The 13,454-nt window shown below is 57.8% G+C and overlaps 2 protein-coding genes across 2 annotated transcripts; both read left to right on the plus strand.

The window, feature by feature from the left end:
* The first annotated feature begins 322 nt into the window (after positions 1 to 322).
* On the plus strand, positions 323 to 3,673 carry GGTG_10789 (hypothetical protein). The gene is made up of 2 exons (XM_009228665.1): positions 323 to 2,630; positions 2,724 to 3,673. The coding sequence occupies exons 1-2, from the start codon at positions 492 to 494 to the stop codon at positions 3,099 to 3,101; spliced, it is 2,517 nt and encodes an 838-aa protein (XP_009226929.1). The 5' UTR covers positions 323 to 491; the 3' UTR covers positions 3,102 to 3,673.
* A 6,440-nt stretch (positions 3,674 to 10,113) lies between these two features.
* GGTG_10790 (hypothetical protein) lies at positions 10,114 to 13,000 on the plus strand. The gene is made up of 2 exons (XM_009228666.1): positions 10,114 to 11,937; positions 12,023 to 13,000. The coding sequence occupies exons 1-2, from the start codon at positions 11,147 to 11,149 to the stop codon at positions 12,117 to 12,119; spliced, it is 888 nt and encodes a 295-aa protein (XP_009226930.1). The 5' UTR covers positions 10,114 to 11,146; the 3' UTR covers positions 12,120 to 13,000.
* The last annotated feature ends 454 nt before the right edge of the window (positions 13,001 to 13,454 follow it).

Consider the following 13,454-nt stretch of genomic DNA (forward strand, 5'->3'; position numbering starts at 1 on the left):
CTCGCTGATTGGAGCCATGTTTCGGAGACGAAGAAGGACATGGCGGGGGCACGCGAACAAGCAAGTGTCTGCTCCTAACCATGTCGGCGATCTGCTGCAGGAAAATGATCATCACGCACTAGACCAGGGGGAAGCGGGACGTGTCCTCTTTATTGAATGCTGTGATGAAGGAGTCGTGATTTGATACAGCCGGGGATTGATGAGTAAAGAAACAAGACTCGTCGTCACGTGGCTGACGCGCCAGAGTCGTGACAAACGATGTGGGGCGGGGGCGCGTGAACCGCATGGATCCGCGTGGGTGCTTTTTGGTTAACCAGGCTTTGTCGCAAAGACAGCGCAGGCAGCGGTGGTCGGAAAGATAGGATAACGAAACTGTTCGGTTTTGGACGAGGTCACCCACCCACCTGGGCATTCCTCCTATTGCTTCCCATTGCCTCCCCGGATGGCTTTCCAAGACGGCAGGGCCGCGCTATGCTCCAACTTGGTGCACCATGCCCGACATCATTGACCTCCTTTCCAGCCCCGCATGCCCGCCCTCATCACCCCTCCTGCTCCCTCCAACACTGTCACGGAAACCGACAGCTACACTCGCCAGGCCGGCCGCCACACGGCCTGTTCATGGCGTTGTCGACCTGACTGACGACTCTCCCCGCCCCGCGCCAACGACGACCAATGCGCCGGCCGCCGATGGCAGTGGCCGGTCCAAGAGGGACCACCCCGCGGCGAGCGGCATCACGCCCAGCGGCCTGTATCTTCTCTCGGATGACTTTGACACCACGGGCGATTTGGACTTTAGCGTCGTTGCTGCCACGCCCGACCCGGCCGAGCGGGCTGCCAAGCGAGCCCGGCTCTCCCCTGGTCGCGCCGTGGGGAGCGGTGCGCCGTCGGAGAGGGCCAGAGAAGATGGGAGCGGGAGAGCGGCGGGTCAGCTGAACGGCGGCCGTTTGCATTCGGCAGCCGCCGGCAAGCTCCATGCCCGCCCCGGCGTCCTGCAGCCATCCGGCGTGAGGCGCTGGAACTCGGCCGCAGATCCGATCCAGCACTCGAGCTCTCCCGACCACGCCTGCGCGCCCGCCAGGGGAAAGGGAACGTCGACGATGGCGCATCCACCGTCGCGCATCCGCCTCTACGATGAGTTTGAGGACCCCTTTGCCAGCAGTAGCAGCCCTGCTGTACCTCGGACGGCGGCTGTGACGTTGGGGCGGAAGGAGAACGACTGCGCTCGCACTCGAAAGACGTCCATGTTGGCGGTCGGAGGAGACAAGGGAAAGGTGGATGCTGCGCCGCCTGTCCTCAGCTTGCTGGACGACGACGACGACGACGACCCCTTTGCTAGCCCCGTTGCCCTTCGGGCAGTGCCCCCTCCGGCCGCCGCAGAGAATAAGCGGCAGAAGCCTGCAGCTGCCTGGGACCCTATAATGTCTAGCTCTGCTCCTGAGGAGATTATATCCAAATCCCGGGGTGTCGGTTTCGGCACCGTCTCGCCACGCCGAGCGCCTCGCAAAACGGGCATGGAAAGATCCAGGTCCGAGGTGATTGACATACTAGACTCCTCTGAGTGGGAGGGCGGCGGCAGTAGGCCTGGTAGTGCGGGCACGCTCGCGTCGGACGACTCCCTCCCAGATGTGGAAGACCTGGACTTTTCGAAGATAAGGTCAGAGCGTCCTTCTGCTACTGCAAGTAAAGGGGGTCGGAGGAAAGCCGGCACCACAGCCAGCGCCGGTGCCGCATCGTCATCCCGTGCGGCGGCGGCGAAGCCTAGCAAGGCAGCGGGCTCATCGTCGGCCACAGTTGTTCTGAGCGCCGCAGAAAAGGCAGACAAAGCAGCGGCCAGAGAGGCCGAGAAGGAGCGCAAGAAGCTGGAGAAGGAACAGGCGCGTGCAGAGAAAGCGGCTGAGAAGATGCGGGCGGCGGCCCTCGCTGAGATCAACAAGGCCAAAACCGACAAGAAGCACTCGGCGCCAGAGATGATAGTCGACCTGCCGGCCGGCTTCAACCCCACGATCAAGCTTCAGGTCGAGACACTTCTGGGCGAGCTTGAGGTCGAGTGCACTACCATCCCACAGGAGGAAGGCGGGAACTCCCTCGCCGATGATGTCGTGACTTGGCGGCGCAAGGTCAAGAGCAGATACGACAGCGAGCTGGGCCATTGGGAGCCGGCGCCGTTGCGCATCGAGGAGGAGGAGCACGTCCTGGTCCGCCTGTCCGCCGCCGATCTGGTGAGCCTGGCACAGGGCCGTGGACAGGGTGCCGTCGAGGCTGCCGACGGTCAGCAAGAAGGCGCCACCCTCGATGACCACGTCGAGCAGATGCGGGCTCGGTTCCCGGGGCGCAAGCTCATCTATCTGGTTGAGGGACTAGTAGTCTGGATGCGCAAGAACCGCACACTTAGGAACCGACAGTTCACCGCCGCCGTGCGCGGTCTCGCCGACGCCGTGCCGGCCGCGGCTGCAGAAGCAGCCGCCCTGGAGCGGGCTGGGCAAACAGGCACGGGCTCACGGCGTCGCAAGAAGGCGGCATCAACACCCGAGTACGTGGACGAGGACGTGGTCGAGGATGCGCTCCTGAGCCTGCAGGTGGTCCACGGGGCGCTGATCCACCACACTGCCGTGCCCGTCGAATCAGCCCAGGTGAGTTGCCGCTAACTCAGCCCCTATTCCCACCAATCTCTCTCTCGCATGCTAACAAAAAGAGCAACCTGCTCCCCCCCCTCCTCCCAAAAGTGGATCGTGGCCTTTACCCAGCACATCTCGACGATCCCTTACAAGCGCACGCGCGAGCGCGCCAACGACGCCGGGGCCGCCTTCTGCATGGACGCGGGCCAGGTTCGCACGGGCGACGGCGCGGCCGACACGTACACGCGCATGCTGCAGGAGATCGTCCGCGTCACGGCCCCGATCGCCCACGGCGTCGCCGCCCGCTACCCCACCGTCGCGCGGCTCGTCGCGGGGCTCGAGGCGGCCGGGCCCCTGGCCCTCGAGGCCGTGCCCCGGAGCGCCAACCGCGATGGCGAGCCCTCGGACTGCGCCGTCGGCCAGGCCGTCAGTCGCCGCATGCACAAGGTCTTTACGGGCCGGGACCCGGGGAGCACGGATGTCTGATGTGGGGTGGTCTGGGTGGACTGGTGGTACTCGGGGGCGGAAGGTTGGAAAGGGGTTGGGGGGCTTCTTTTATCCGCTGAGTTTCTGTCCGTTTCTGTCTGTGCTACGATGGCGATGAATATATCATGCATTATGGATTTTTGGAGGATTGGTCCCGAAATGGATGCGTCATAGATATCGCCTTTTCCTGGTCCTCCCTCTTCTCCCGCAGTCGAATCCCACTCGACCACAACTACCCGATGCAACCTCTCCTTCCCCGAGGCGGCGGCAGGCTTCCGCTGGGATACGCGGGGCCCTACCCAAACGAAGCCCATCAGGCTCGACGGGTCTTGTCTGTAATCCAGCTGCCAGCGAGGATTTCTCTCTCACGGCAGCCGCTTTCCCGGATACAGGCGCCGACTGCCGTTTGAACACGCGGTTTGGCAGGATGGCGGAGCTTGGAACACTGAATTAAGTGAGCGTGTCAAGTTGGCGTTGCAGTGCTAGACTACTCTCCGCTACAGATATGTACTGTTATTGGCGTCTTCTAGACCGATAAACGTCAAATTGATCACATCGCAGGCTGATTTGCAAGACAGTCAAGGTCAGCCCTGTGAGGGTGTTGGGATTCGGCCAGCATATTCTTTGGCCCCAGCGAGCCCTCCGAGTAAACTGTGCTGTCAAAAGAAACGAACTCTGTGTCGGAGGTGCAACCTGTCGGATTGAGGGGAAGCCGGCAAAGGAAGCCAACGATCCCAGGACTAAATACTAGCGTTTGTGGGTGTGTCATGTGACACCACCTCGCACACTCTGCCATAAATAGTCTGCTCTTGGCTTAGGTAGGGGAAAGAGGTGTTGAGATTTTATGCTGCTTTGGCGGAAGGGAGGGCTTTCGGCGCGATGAGGTATGGGGTTGATTGAGTAGAATAGCCAAAGACAAGGGTTTTGGTACGGGTCTAAATCGGGCCAAGATATTGCTGGAGTAAACATTCACATGGAAAGAGTGTTCTGAGCATATATATCGAGCCACCCTCTGACGGCATATATAGGAGTCCGAACTACTTCAAAGGATGGGAAACCCTCACTCTTGTGAAGGCGATTTTCGGGAGGAGGCAGAGGCCAGGCGCCTCTCGGCCACGACCCAACGGAGGGCCCTCGGCGACCCTCTGGCGATACCAGCTCAAAGACCCGTTTCACACATGCCCAGCGCAGCCCTGGCTCTGTCTGGCATTGTCGGTCTCAATATGGGCTGGCATGCCGTGTCCACCAGGGTGGTTTATCTGATACCCCTATGCTAACCAAAAACGATGGGGGTGGCCGACTGCACCAAATGGAGAGAGAGACACGACCAGGACCGAAGCAAGAGAATATCGACAACTATACCCGCACGCTGCCACATTGCTGGGGCTTTACGCCACCATGGGACTCACTAATGGTAATGCCGCCCTACCACCGCCGCCCGTAGCCTCCATGAGCTCCCTCGGACGCAAGTGGATGCCAACCAAGGGCACACTCTCGCTCTCAGTTGTCATTACAAATGGATCCAGGACGCAACCTGACCTCTTCCTGATAGCAAGACCTTAGCTGACAGCCCCTCACAACGGCAGTTACAAAGAAAGAAGCTGTATGAACTTCCGCCCGTCTCCGCCTTGGTCCTTTTCGATGGACCTCGAGCGAATGAGTCGTAGCGATGGACGCATACCAAGACTCTCTTTCTCTAGGCTGCAGTCTCTCCCTTCCCAGCATTACGCGTCTGCGGGTGCTCTGACCCTCAATGCCCACCACTTGAGTGGGCTTTTGACGTTCCGAAAGGAATACCAAGACTCCTCCGGCGCCTAGGCACCTTGGCAGTTGGCGTTTGCTTCGCCTTTTTTTTTTTTTGTGGCCTTGAAGATTCTCGAGCCAGTGTGGTCCTCGCTCAACAACTCAAGCGAACTAAGGCGCTTACCGCCGTTTTTCACAGTCAAGATCAACAAGACTATTCTCCCACGGCCCCACGGCCCGTTCTCTGGGCCTGACTATCGGACTCGGGGGAGCCCCTTTCTGGGTATGGCTTGCCGTCGACGGCGTTCGAGCAACACGATGATGACCAAGATGGCCCACCACTTGTCCGGTGTATGTAAGAGCAAGAAAGAAAAAAGGCAAAACGAAAGCGGCCGCGCGAATCCTACACTTCTCATCACCTCTCCCCACCGGGCAAGCCACAGCCACCGCTTTGTGGTCGCCCCCTCGACAGACCAACAACAAACGGCCAAGAAGCGCCTCCAATGCCCACAGTGTTATTCTTGGCTGGCGGTTGCGGAGCCAAAGGGCCGAGTATATACAGTGTGCCCGTGACATTTGTTACGCCCCCCTTTTTGTTCGGTGTGCAAGATGAGCGCGAGAGGCGGCGGGAGGTTACGCTTTCCGTGGCTATCACAATCATACACCCCCCCAATCTCCTCTAAAACATCCCTTCCAACGAAGAACCAAGCATCATGGCCAAGGCCCGTTGACACTGTGCGCGATCGAAGGATGTTGGTCGATCCCGGTTTTTTTTTGAATTGGAAGGAGGTCGTGTGTGCATGATGATGGCATTACATTGCCCTTGATTTCTCCCACTCTCCTTTCTTTTTCTGGTAACCTGATTTAGTTGCGGATCTCGTTCTGCGGTGGGGGGGAAGGTGGGTGTGGCTTCCACAGTTTTCGTTCCTTGGCCCCTCTCGGCACGCCGGGTCCGGCTTTTGTGGCCGGTTGGACGGCGGGAGTTGGGCGGGCGTCCAGCAGTGTTTGGAGGGGAGCACATGGCATTAGGACCTTCGCCCTCGGCGCACGCCACCGGGCATCATTGGATATCAAGCCACGTAGCGGCGGCACTGTTTAGAGGGTAGCGGCATTAGAGCGGATCAGGAGTATCACATCTTGCCCCATTCCAAAAACCAAAGGCCGGACAGGGCGGCACAGGGACGCTGTGTCATTGCGCCGCATTGTGCCTCGGAAGAGCCGGCGTGAAGCCCAGCAAGCGCCCTCGGCGGGTGGGCGTGAGGTTATCAGGCACGGCAGGTGTGAGCGGGTAGCATTCCCCGTCCAACGGGACCGTGGCTACGGTTCTATTGCTTTTGGCCGTTCGCTGTCTTCTGCTTCTGCTCCCTCGTCCCTGCTCTCCAAGACCCCAAGCCAAGCCGCTAACGGGGGAACCCCCCAGCAACGCGGCATGTCCAACTTCATGAGGAACATCTTTCCATGGATGTCGAGCCACCGAGAACGATGGGTGGAAGCATGCGCCCAAGCAGGTTTGTCAATAATACGATAAAAAAGACGCAAACACGACCCACGCAATCTTGCTCGACTTGGTGGGAGAAGAGGTGAGGATGTGTTTGTGTGGCCCTCATGTTGGCAAAGAAAGCCAAGTGGGCTGGAAGGACCCATTCGTGGAAAGCACAACATGCTTTTGTTTGCATCGATGACGCCGTCGTTGGACAATGAACCAACGTGGGAGCGAGAACGAAGAAGGAAGGAAGGAAAAGTGGGACGCCAGACGGGCGAGGCTTGGCAGCGGCTGGTCCGGCACGTCTGGAAAGCGGTGCCAAGTTTGGGCTGTTATAAACGAGCGGTGGATCAGACGGGCATCTCGGCGGCGCTCTCCCAGGTCCAACTTTCCAGGGAGGCGGGAGGGTCCATCAGGGCTCTCTGCAAGGCCCGGGTTATTGAAGCAATTTCGAACATGTTTCGAAAGCGCCGGCAACCATGCCGCAGAGGTGCCAGAGAAGAAAGGGCGAAGGCGAAGGGGAGGGGTGCCGAGATTTGGCGGCTTGGGCAGAATTCTCGATATCCAATCTTTGCAAAAAGGCGGCAGCATTGGCAGCCCACAATTTTGGGCGTGCCCAGCCTTGGAAGGTGCCGCCAGCATCGACAAGAGTCAAACAATTGGCAGTCTGTCTCGTGCCCACCTTCTGCCTGCAGCAGCCCACCGTTGATCCAGACGATGATCCAGAGATGGCAGAATTCGTGTGACCGGATACCGACAATGGCAGGTGCCCGTGTGCCCCGTCCAGGAGAACCCAGTCGTCCGGGTTCATCGAGAGAGAGATTGTTCTGTAGATTGTAGGGCGGTCAATCGGGCGTTGTGGCGGTGCGCCAAGTTGATTGAATGACGTTGGCCAAGCATGCGCCATGAGGAAATCAGAATCGAATCAGACCTAGGAAAAAAAGCAGCCGCTTGCAACCAGCACGGTTGGCCGGTTGTGGCCGGCCCCGGCATTTACATTCTGCAGGCGCCCCAATGCCCGTCGCCCTCATCGTCACCACGTCGTCTCACCACAGCCTGTGAGCGTGCACACAAAGTCAGCGCCAAGTCGGTGATATACACAATACGCCAGCCCGGTGCGGCCACATGGCGTGGACAGCCACACGTCGCCAACAGTCCGCACTGTGGGCGCGGCTGCAGGGTGAAGGTGCATGTTGATTGGATGCAAGGAAGAGAGAGAGAGAACAGGGTGAGAGGATCGAAACGGATCACGACTGACGTTCCCTATCTTGCAGATGGCCCGGGCTTTGTATGGGCAGGCAGATATCAAAGGTGAGGTGTGTTTGAGTCGCTCCCTCGCCCAATTGAGTCGGGGTTTTGCCCGTATCGAAACATGCGCTCAATTTCCATTCCTCCATCCGTCCCCTGAATACCCCATCCCCCGTCCTTTTTATCCACAGTCGCTTGCATGTCGATCGGGGAATGTCGTATGTGCTGGAAAGGGTGACAGTCACCTAAGCATAAAAATAGGAGAATATGACAGAAGTTTAAAATCTGGTGCTCTCCAAAACAAGGGGAACCCCGGTCGACCCATGTGCGCGGGCTAGGGGTGACGGATGGATGGAGAAAAAAAAAGCGACAGCGATAGCAGCATGCACCCAATGTGCCATTGGACGGCACAGACGGTCAGCAGCACCACAGAACCTTTGCCCACAACCGGGGGGCGGGATGTGGGAGCGCACGGAGGTGCTGATGTGGGAATGGAAATGGAAATGGGAGCGCACGGAGGTGCTGATGTGGGAATGGAAATGGAAATGGGAGTGTGGCAGTCGGATCGCTCGCTCTCAGTCCTCAATGCATGGTCCCCAAAAGGGTGCAAAGCCACCTCCCTCTCACCAACCACAGGCACGCCGATGCAGACATTGTCAAGTAATTATCAATGCGCAGCATCGCCCGTCTCGTTCTGCTCCACGCGCCGTCGGCGCAGCCAAGTCGGCAACGCGGCATCTTTCCTGAGACAGAAGCGGCTCGAATGGCGGGTTCCATCGCTTCCGCGTCAGAAGTTTATGTGGTGGCTTGGCGTGCCAAGACGCGTAATACCCGCCGCCCTATCCTCCTTCCGGCCAGCCCGCGTGCCAGAATGCAATCCGCCAAGCCCCTTCAGTGCCGTTAAATATCGTCATGGATGGAAAGGGTTGGGCTGATGGATTTCTAGAGATGAAAAAGCCCACAAACCTGGGCGAGGAGCCGAGGCTCCAGCCACGATCACAATCTGGAGTGAGGAGTATCCAGACTGCCCTCTGCCTTTGATCCTCCTTATTTCCGTGTCTAGCCCTGCCACTTTTCTTGCTTGATGGTTGATCGTTGATCGTTCGTCTCAGCTTGGCCGATCAGCCCTTCTTCCTTCTCTGGTTCAATGTCAATTGTCCCTTTGCCGTCCTTATTTAAACCGGACAGTTGGAATGATCAGTGGGGCCAGGACCTGCCAGACTTGGGTTGCGGGTGCATGGTCTAGAACCTGCGCTACTCGTGCTGCAGCAAAGCGCTTGGGCAGCTCGGCCCATCATGTTCGGTCGAACAGCTGCCCCGTGATGCAGGGGGAGGATAACTTTATTCACGTTTGGTCGTCGGGGCTCCGCTTTTCTGATTGAACGGATGGGGTCCAGCTTCAGGAACAAGGTCCAGGCCACTCCCACCTCTATTTTCGGCGTGGACAGAGTTTGTGCCTGTGCAGAAGGTGCCGACTGTTCCCCAAGCGCCAGACCAGCACAAACGAGCGATGGGATTCCGACCAAAGGGCAGCCCGTCGGAGTTTGGATACGGGATCTGTCTAGATCCCTCCCTGCGTGCTCACCTCGAGTAAGTTGAATCTTATTGTGGATGGAACGCATGGAAACATTTACCCTAGACTACATTGACGACATCACGAAAAAGGGGAATAAAGATTGGGAAAGTTTAAGGTATTTTTTTTTTTTTAGCATCCTAAGCGATGGGCGACGGATCCGAGTTAGGCTGAAGCTTGGCATGGGCGGCAAACATGTGGGGAGGGTTTGAGATGGCCAGCCTAGTGTTAGCTCCCCCGCCAGTGTACGTGGCATGGTGGCTCATCACACTCATCACAGTAAATGTATATCAATGATGGGGGTTAAAAGATGGAGATCAACTGCATGGGATTTGCGCTGGGACAGACAACGGATAGGACGTCATCGGGGATCCAGGTATTGGTGGATGGTCTCCCGCAGATGGAAAAAAAAGAGCCCCGCTTTCGGCCGAGCTGATGTATCTTGACGGTGCTGTTGCTACTCGATGCGCCAACCCTCGGCCAGCTCAGCTCAGCTGAACTAGGCGGGCTGGATGGCAGAAGTACGAGGGCCTGGGCGAAACGCGTGTCCTAGGTACTCCGGCCTCGGGCGACCACAGAGCAGCGTACAGCCCAGGCACACGCGCGACCTGTGGCTTTTGGGACCTGGGGGTGCAATGGTGCGGTGTCGCAATGGTGGCACTCACCTTGCCAGACTGAACACTGAACAGCGGTAACAGAACTGCAAAAGCCAGCCAAGCCAGCCCGCAGCCCGTAGCGACGGTCCAAGACTCTTAGCACAGTGCACAAGTGTGGCAGCGAGACACGGGCCGGGGGCCATGCAAGCCAAGACCAGCACTGTGAGAGCAGGCGGAAAATCAGGATGGCCAGTCGCACTGTACTCTCTGGATCTCGTCGCCCGACTCCAGGCCCATCCCTGCCCCCCTAACGGCCTAGGGAGGGGGGTACACGTACGCCGTCGTACTGTGGCGCGAGCTAGGGCAAGTCAGCCGCCTAGGAGCCCAGGAGGGAGGGCTTCGGAATGGACGAGGTCTCCGTGCCAGTCGAGCGCCGGGCCTCAAAAGGAAAAAGGGCATGCCCACCACGCCTCGCGGCTTTTGGGATGCATATACCCGATGCCGCTATCTTCCTCGCCTCGCTTTTTTGCGGCTGCCCTCTCTGCTCCTTCCCCAAACTGTTGATGCCGCCGAGCTAGGACTTCAGACGGGTCTTGGCGTTTCTGTTTGCGCCCAGTTTGGAAGGAAGTCGTGCTTTCCTTCTCTCACCCGCCGCCGCTCGGAAAAGAATTGGGATTTGCTGCTCTGCAGAGGCGGAACCACAGCAAACGGATTTCTACGTCCTGGCGCCTGAGCTGGACGCGAGTTCGGATCTACCTCATATCCCTATCGAGGCACGCACCACGACGACTACGACCACGACGACCACGCTCGACCGACCTACTTAGGCCATTGCTCTCTCGCCAGATCGACTGAGTTCTGCGCAGCCACCACTATATTCAAGCCCACTATCCTCTTGGCTTTTCTATTTCCTAATATTTGTCGTCAATCCTTGGGTCCTCCGGCTTGCTGGCACTTACCCTCCCACTCCTTTTGTCGGCCTACTTTGCTCCCATTATATCAACTGGATTATCTAATTACATCCGCACTTTTTTTTCCTGTCCTCCCACACACCTCTTCGTCCACTTCGTTGTCCAACTGTCGCCAAGATTCGTCCGACTTCGATCTGCGACCAAACCTCATCAAAACGTCACTTCGTCGTTGTGGCCGCGTACCACCAGAAGGAGAATTCGACAGGCTCTGAAACCTGGACTCTGCCTGCCCTCGCCGCCTACTCTTGACGCTTCTGCCACTTGTCTTTTGAGCAGACCTCGGTACTGCCGTTTTCCACCACCGCAGCCGTCGACTCTGTCCACGTGCCTCGCCTCCAGCCTGACCTACCACCTTCTATGCGCAGGTAAAGAGGACAGTCAAGAACCCTCTTTCCCTCCTTTCTTCACCCCCGCACATCCCAACCGCCACAATGAGGTTGTTACGGAGCCTAGTTGTGCTGCTCCCTCTATTCAGCGCCGCGGCAGCGCTCCCTAGGCCAGAGGAAGAGAAGAAGGCCCAGCCACCGGCAGCAGCCCAGCCACCAAAACAGGAGCCGAAGGAGGAGGAACCCCCAGACACCAAGTACTTCCACGAGCCCGGCGGCGATGAGATTCTGGGCCATTACGACATCCGGTACTTCAAGGAGAAGGTGTCATACGAGGAGCACCGGTCCGTGTTGCGGCATCTGATCCGGAGCTACCTGACCATCACGCGCGACCTCGGCATCGAGACGTGGTTGGCGCACGGAACGCTGCTGGGTTGGTGGTGGAACGGGCGCATCATGCCCTGGGACTACGACCTGGACGTCCAGGTCTCGAGCGCCACGCTCTACTACCTAGGCAAGCACCACAACCGAACCACCCACGAGTACTCTTACGTCGACGACACCACAGGCCAGACCGTCAATAAGACGTATCTGCTCGACATCAACCCCCACCACATCGAGCGCGACCGCGGTGACGGTATGAACGTCATCGACGCGCGCTGGGTCGACATCTCCAACGGCATGTTCGTTGACATCACAGGTCTCGCCGAGCGCGAACCCGCCAAGCAGCCCGGCATCTGGAGCTGCAAAAACTACCATAAGTACCGGACTAGGGACCTGTACCCCATGCGCGAGTCCGAGTTCGAGGGTGTCCCTGCCACGGTGCCGTACAGCTTCGACAGGATCCTGACTGAGGAGTACGGAATGAAGTCGCTCGTTACCACTGAGTGGCTAGGGTATGTTTATGGCGCCGCTGTCTCGTTGCTATTCCCAGTCATACCGCAAACGGTAACTCTTTACTGACCTTGTCCTTTGCAACAGTCACAAATGGGAGCCAGAGGCCAAGGAGTGGATCAAAGTACAGACTCGCGACGAAGAGGAGAAGTATGAGGAAAAGGCTGAGGAAAAGAAGGACTAGCGCGGGGTAGTGAGCAGACTCGCCGCCAATCCCCGAGTCACGAATCTCACGGTTTCGTCCGCTCTCGTTCGAGCGGCCCCTCTGTCCCCAGAACAGAGTTTTTCGGATTGCGGTAGAGCAAAGCCGAGGTGGGCTCGGGGAGCAGCGTTGAAACCCCTCCCAAATCGGATTCGCGGATTATCAGCAGCGGACGAGCGACCCCTCTAAACAGTACCTACGGCCAACTAGCCACGACCAACCTAGACACCTGCCCATCCAGGAAGCATGTCGGCCATTATCCCATGGGAAATCCGACATCTACATCCTCGGCTTGTCAGCTCGTCTTGACGGGGCGATGATGCCATCTCAGCTTTCAGTCGGCCCTCCCACGAGCCGTATCGACCGAACCCATTTGTCGAATCAGGTGATGGACAGGGTTGACGATCGGTTAGCACCAAATCGACGGACAAGATATTGTCCCGAGTCGGTTTCTTTTTGTCTGTTTTTTTTTTTTTTTTTGGAAGCGAAACCAAGAAGTCAAGATCTCTACGGAGGGAAAACGATCATTTACCCTAGATTCCAGATGCATTCGGATTCGGCTTGAAGAGGAGTAAATCAAAGATTTCGAGCAAAGCATGTGGATGGCGTTTGGCTGTGTTTTAGGGGGCTTTTGTTTCGTCGTTTGACACCAAACCAGCTTATATTTGTCTCTTTTCTTCCTTTTGTCGAAGCATCAAAACCTAGAATTGCTACAGCATAGCATAAACAGCCTTTCTTTCCTTTGCTTCTTTCAAGCTTAACAACTTCTTCGTCCTTGTTTACGAACATCCGCTTCTGGTCCTGATGCCGTGCGCCTGGTTTGTTCGTTTTCTCTCCCAACCTGGCTTTTGTGAGCGCTCGCCTCCCTTTTACAACTTGGAGGCGGCGCTGCAAGCTTCAGTGCAGTTGTGGCTTTTGGAGTGTGAACGGCCACAGCACGAACTGGCGCCTGCGTGCCGAAATTGCAGACAACATATGCCAACTTTAATTTGACATGCTACAGATGGAGACATTTCGCCGCGTGAAATCGCCGAAAGCCCTGGACCAGGCCATCCATCATCGGCCAAACTCCATTTTGCGCAATGTCTGGCCTGCTGCGTCGTCCGAGTCCGAGGACTGACCTTTCTTTGATGCCGTCACATGCGTCCCATCCCCGCGCTTGCATGCAAGTCTCAGGGGCTACTGCAGTGACCCCCCAAAAGGGGGGATGCCCTCCTAGCATACCTACCTGGGTATTTTGAAGCTCCCGTTGTGCCAGTCGCTATGGAACTCACGCATGTGCAGCGGAGTTGTTGACGCTCGCAGCAGCACAAGGTT

This window comes from Gaeumannomyces tritici, assembly GCF_000145635.1.
Source record: "Gaeumannomyces tritici R3-111a-1 unplaced genomic scaffold supercont2.6, whole genome shotgun sequence".
Taxonomy (NCBI): domain Eukaryota; kingdom Fungi; phylum Ascomycota; class Sordariomycetes; order Magnaporthales; family Magnaporthaceae; genus Gaeumannomyces; species Gaeumannomyces tritici.

Excerpts from the sequence above, each read along its gene's own strand:
- GGTG_10790 (XM_009228666.1), top strand. The coding sequence starts at position 11,147 with ATGAGGTTGTTACGGAGCCTAGTTGTGCTGCTCCCTCTATTCAGCGCC. Across the intron at positions 11,938-12,022 it reads GTTACCACTGAGTGGCTAGG|TCACAAATGGGAGCCAGAGG; the intron begins GTATGTTTATGG and ends CCTTTGCAACAG.
- GGTG_10789 (XM_009228665.1), top strand. The coding sequence starts at position 492 with ATGCCCGACATCATTGACCTCCTTTCCAGCCCCGCATGCCCGCCCTCA. Across the intron at positions 2,631-2,723 it reads TGCCCGTCGAATCAGCCCAG|TGGATCGTGGCCTTTACCCA; the intron begins GTGAGTTGCCGC and ends TCCTCCCAAAAG.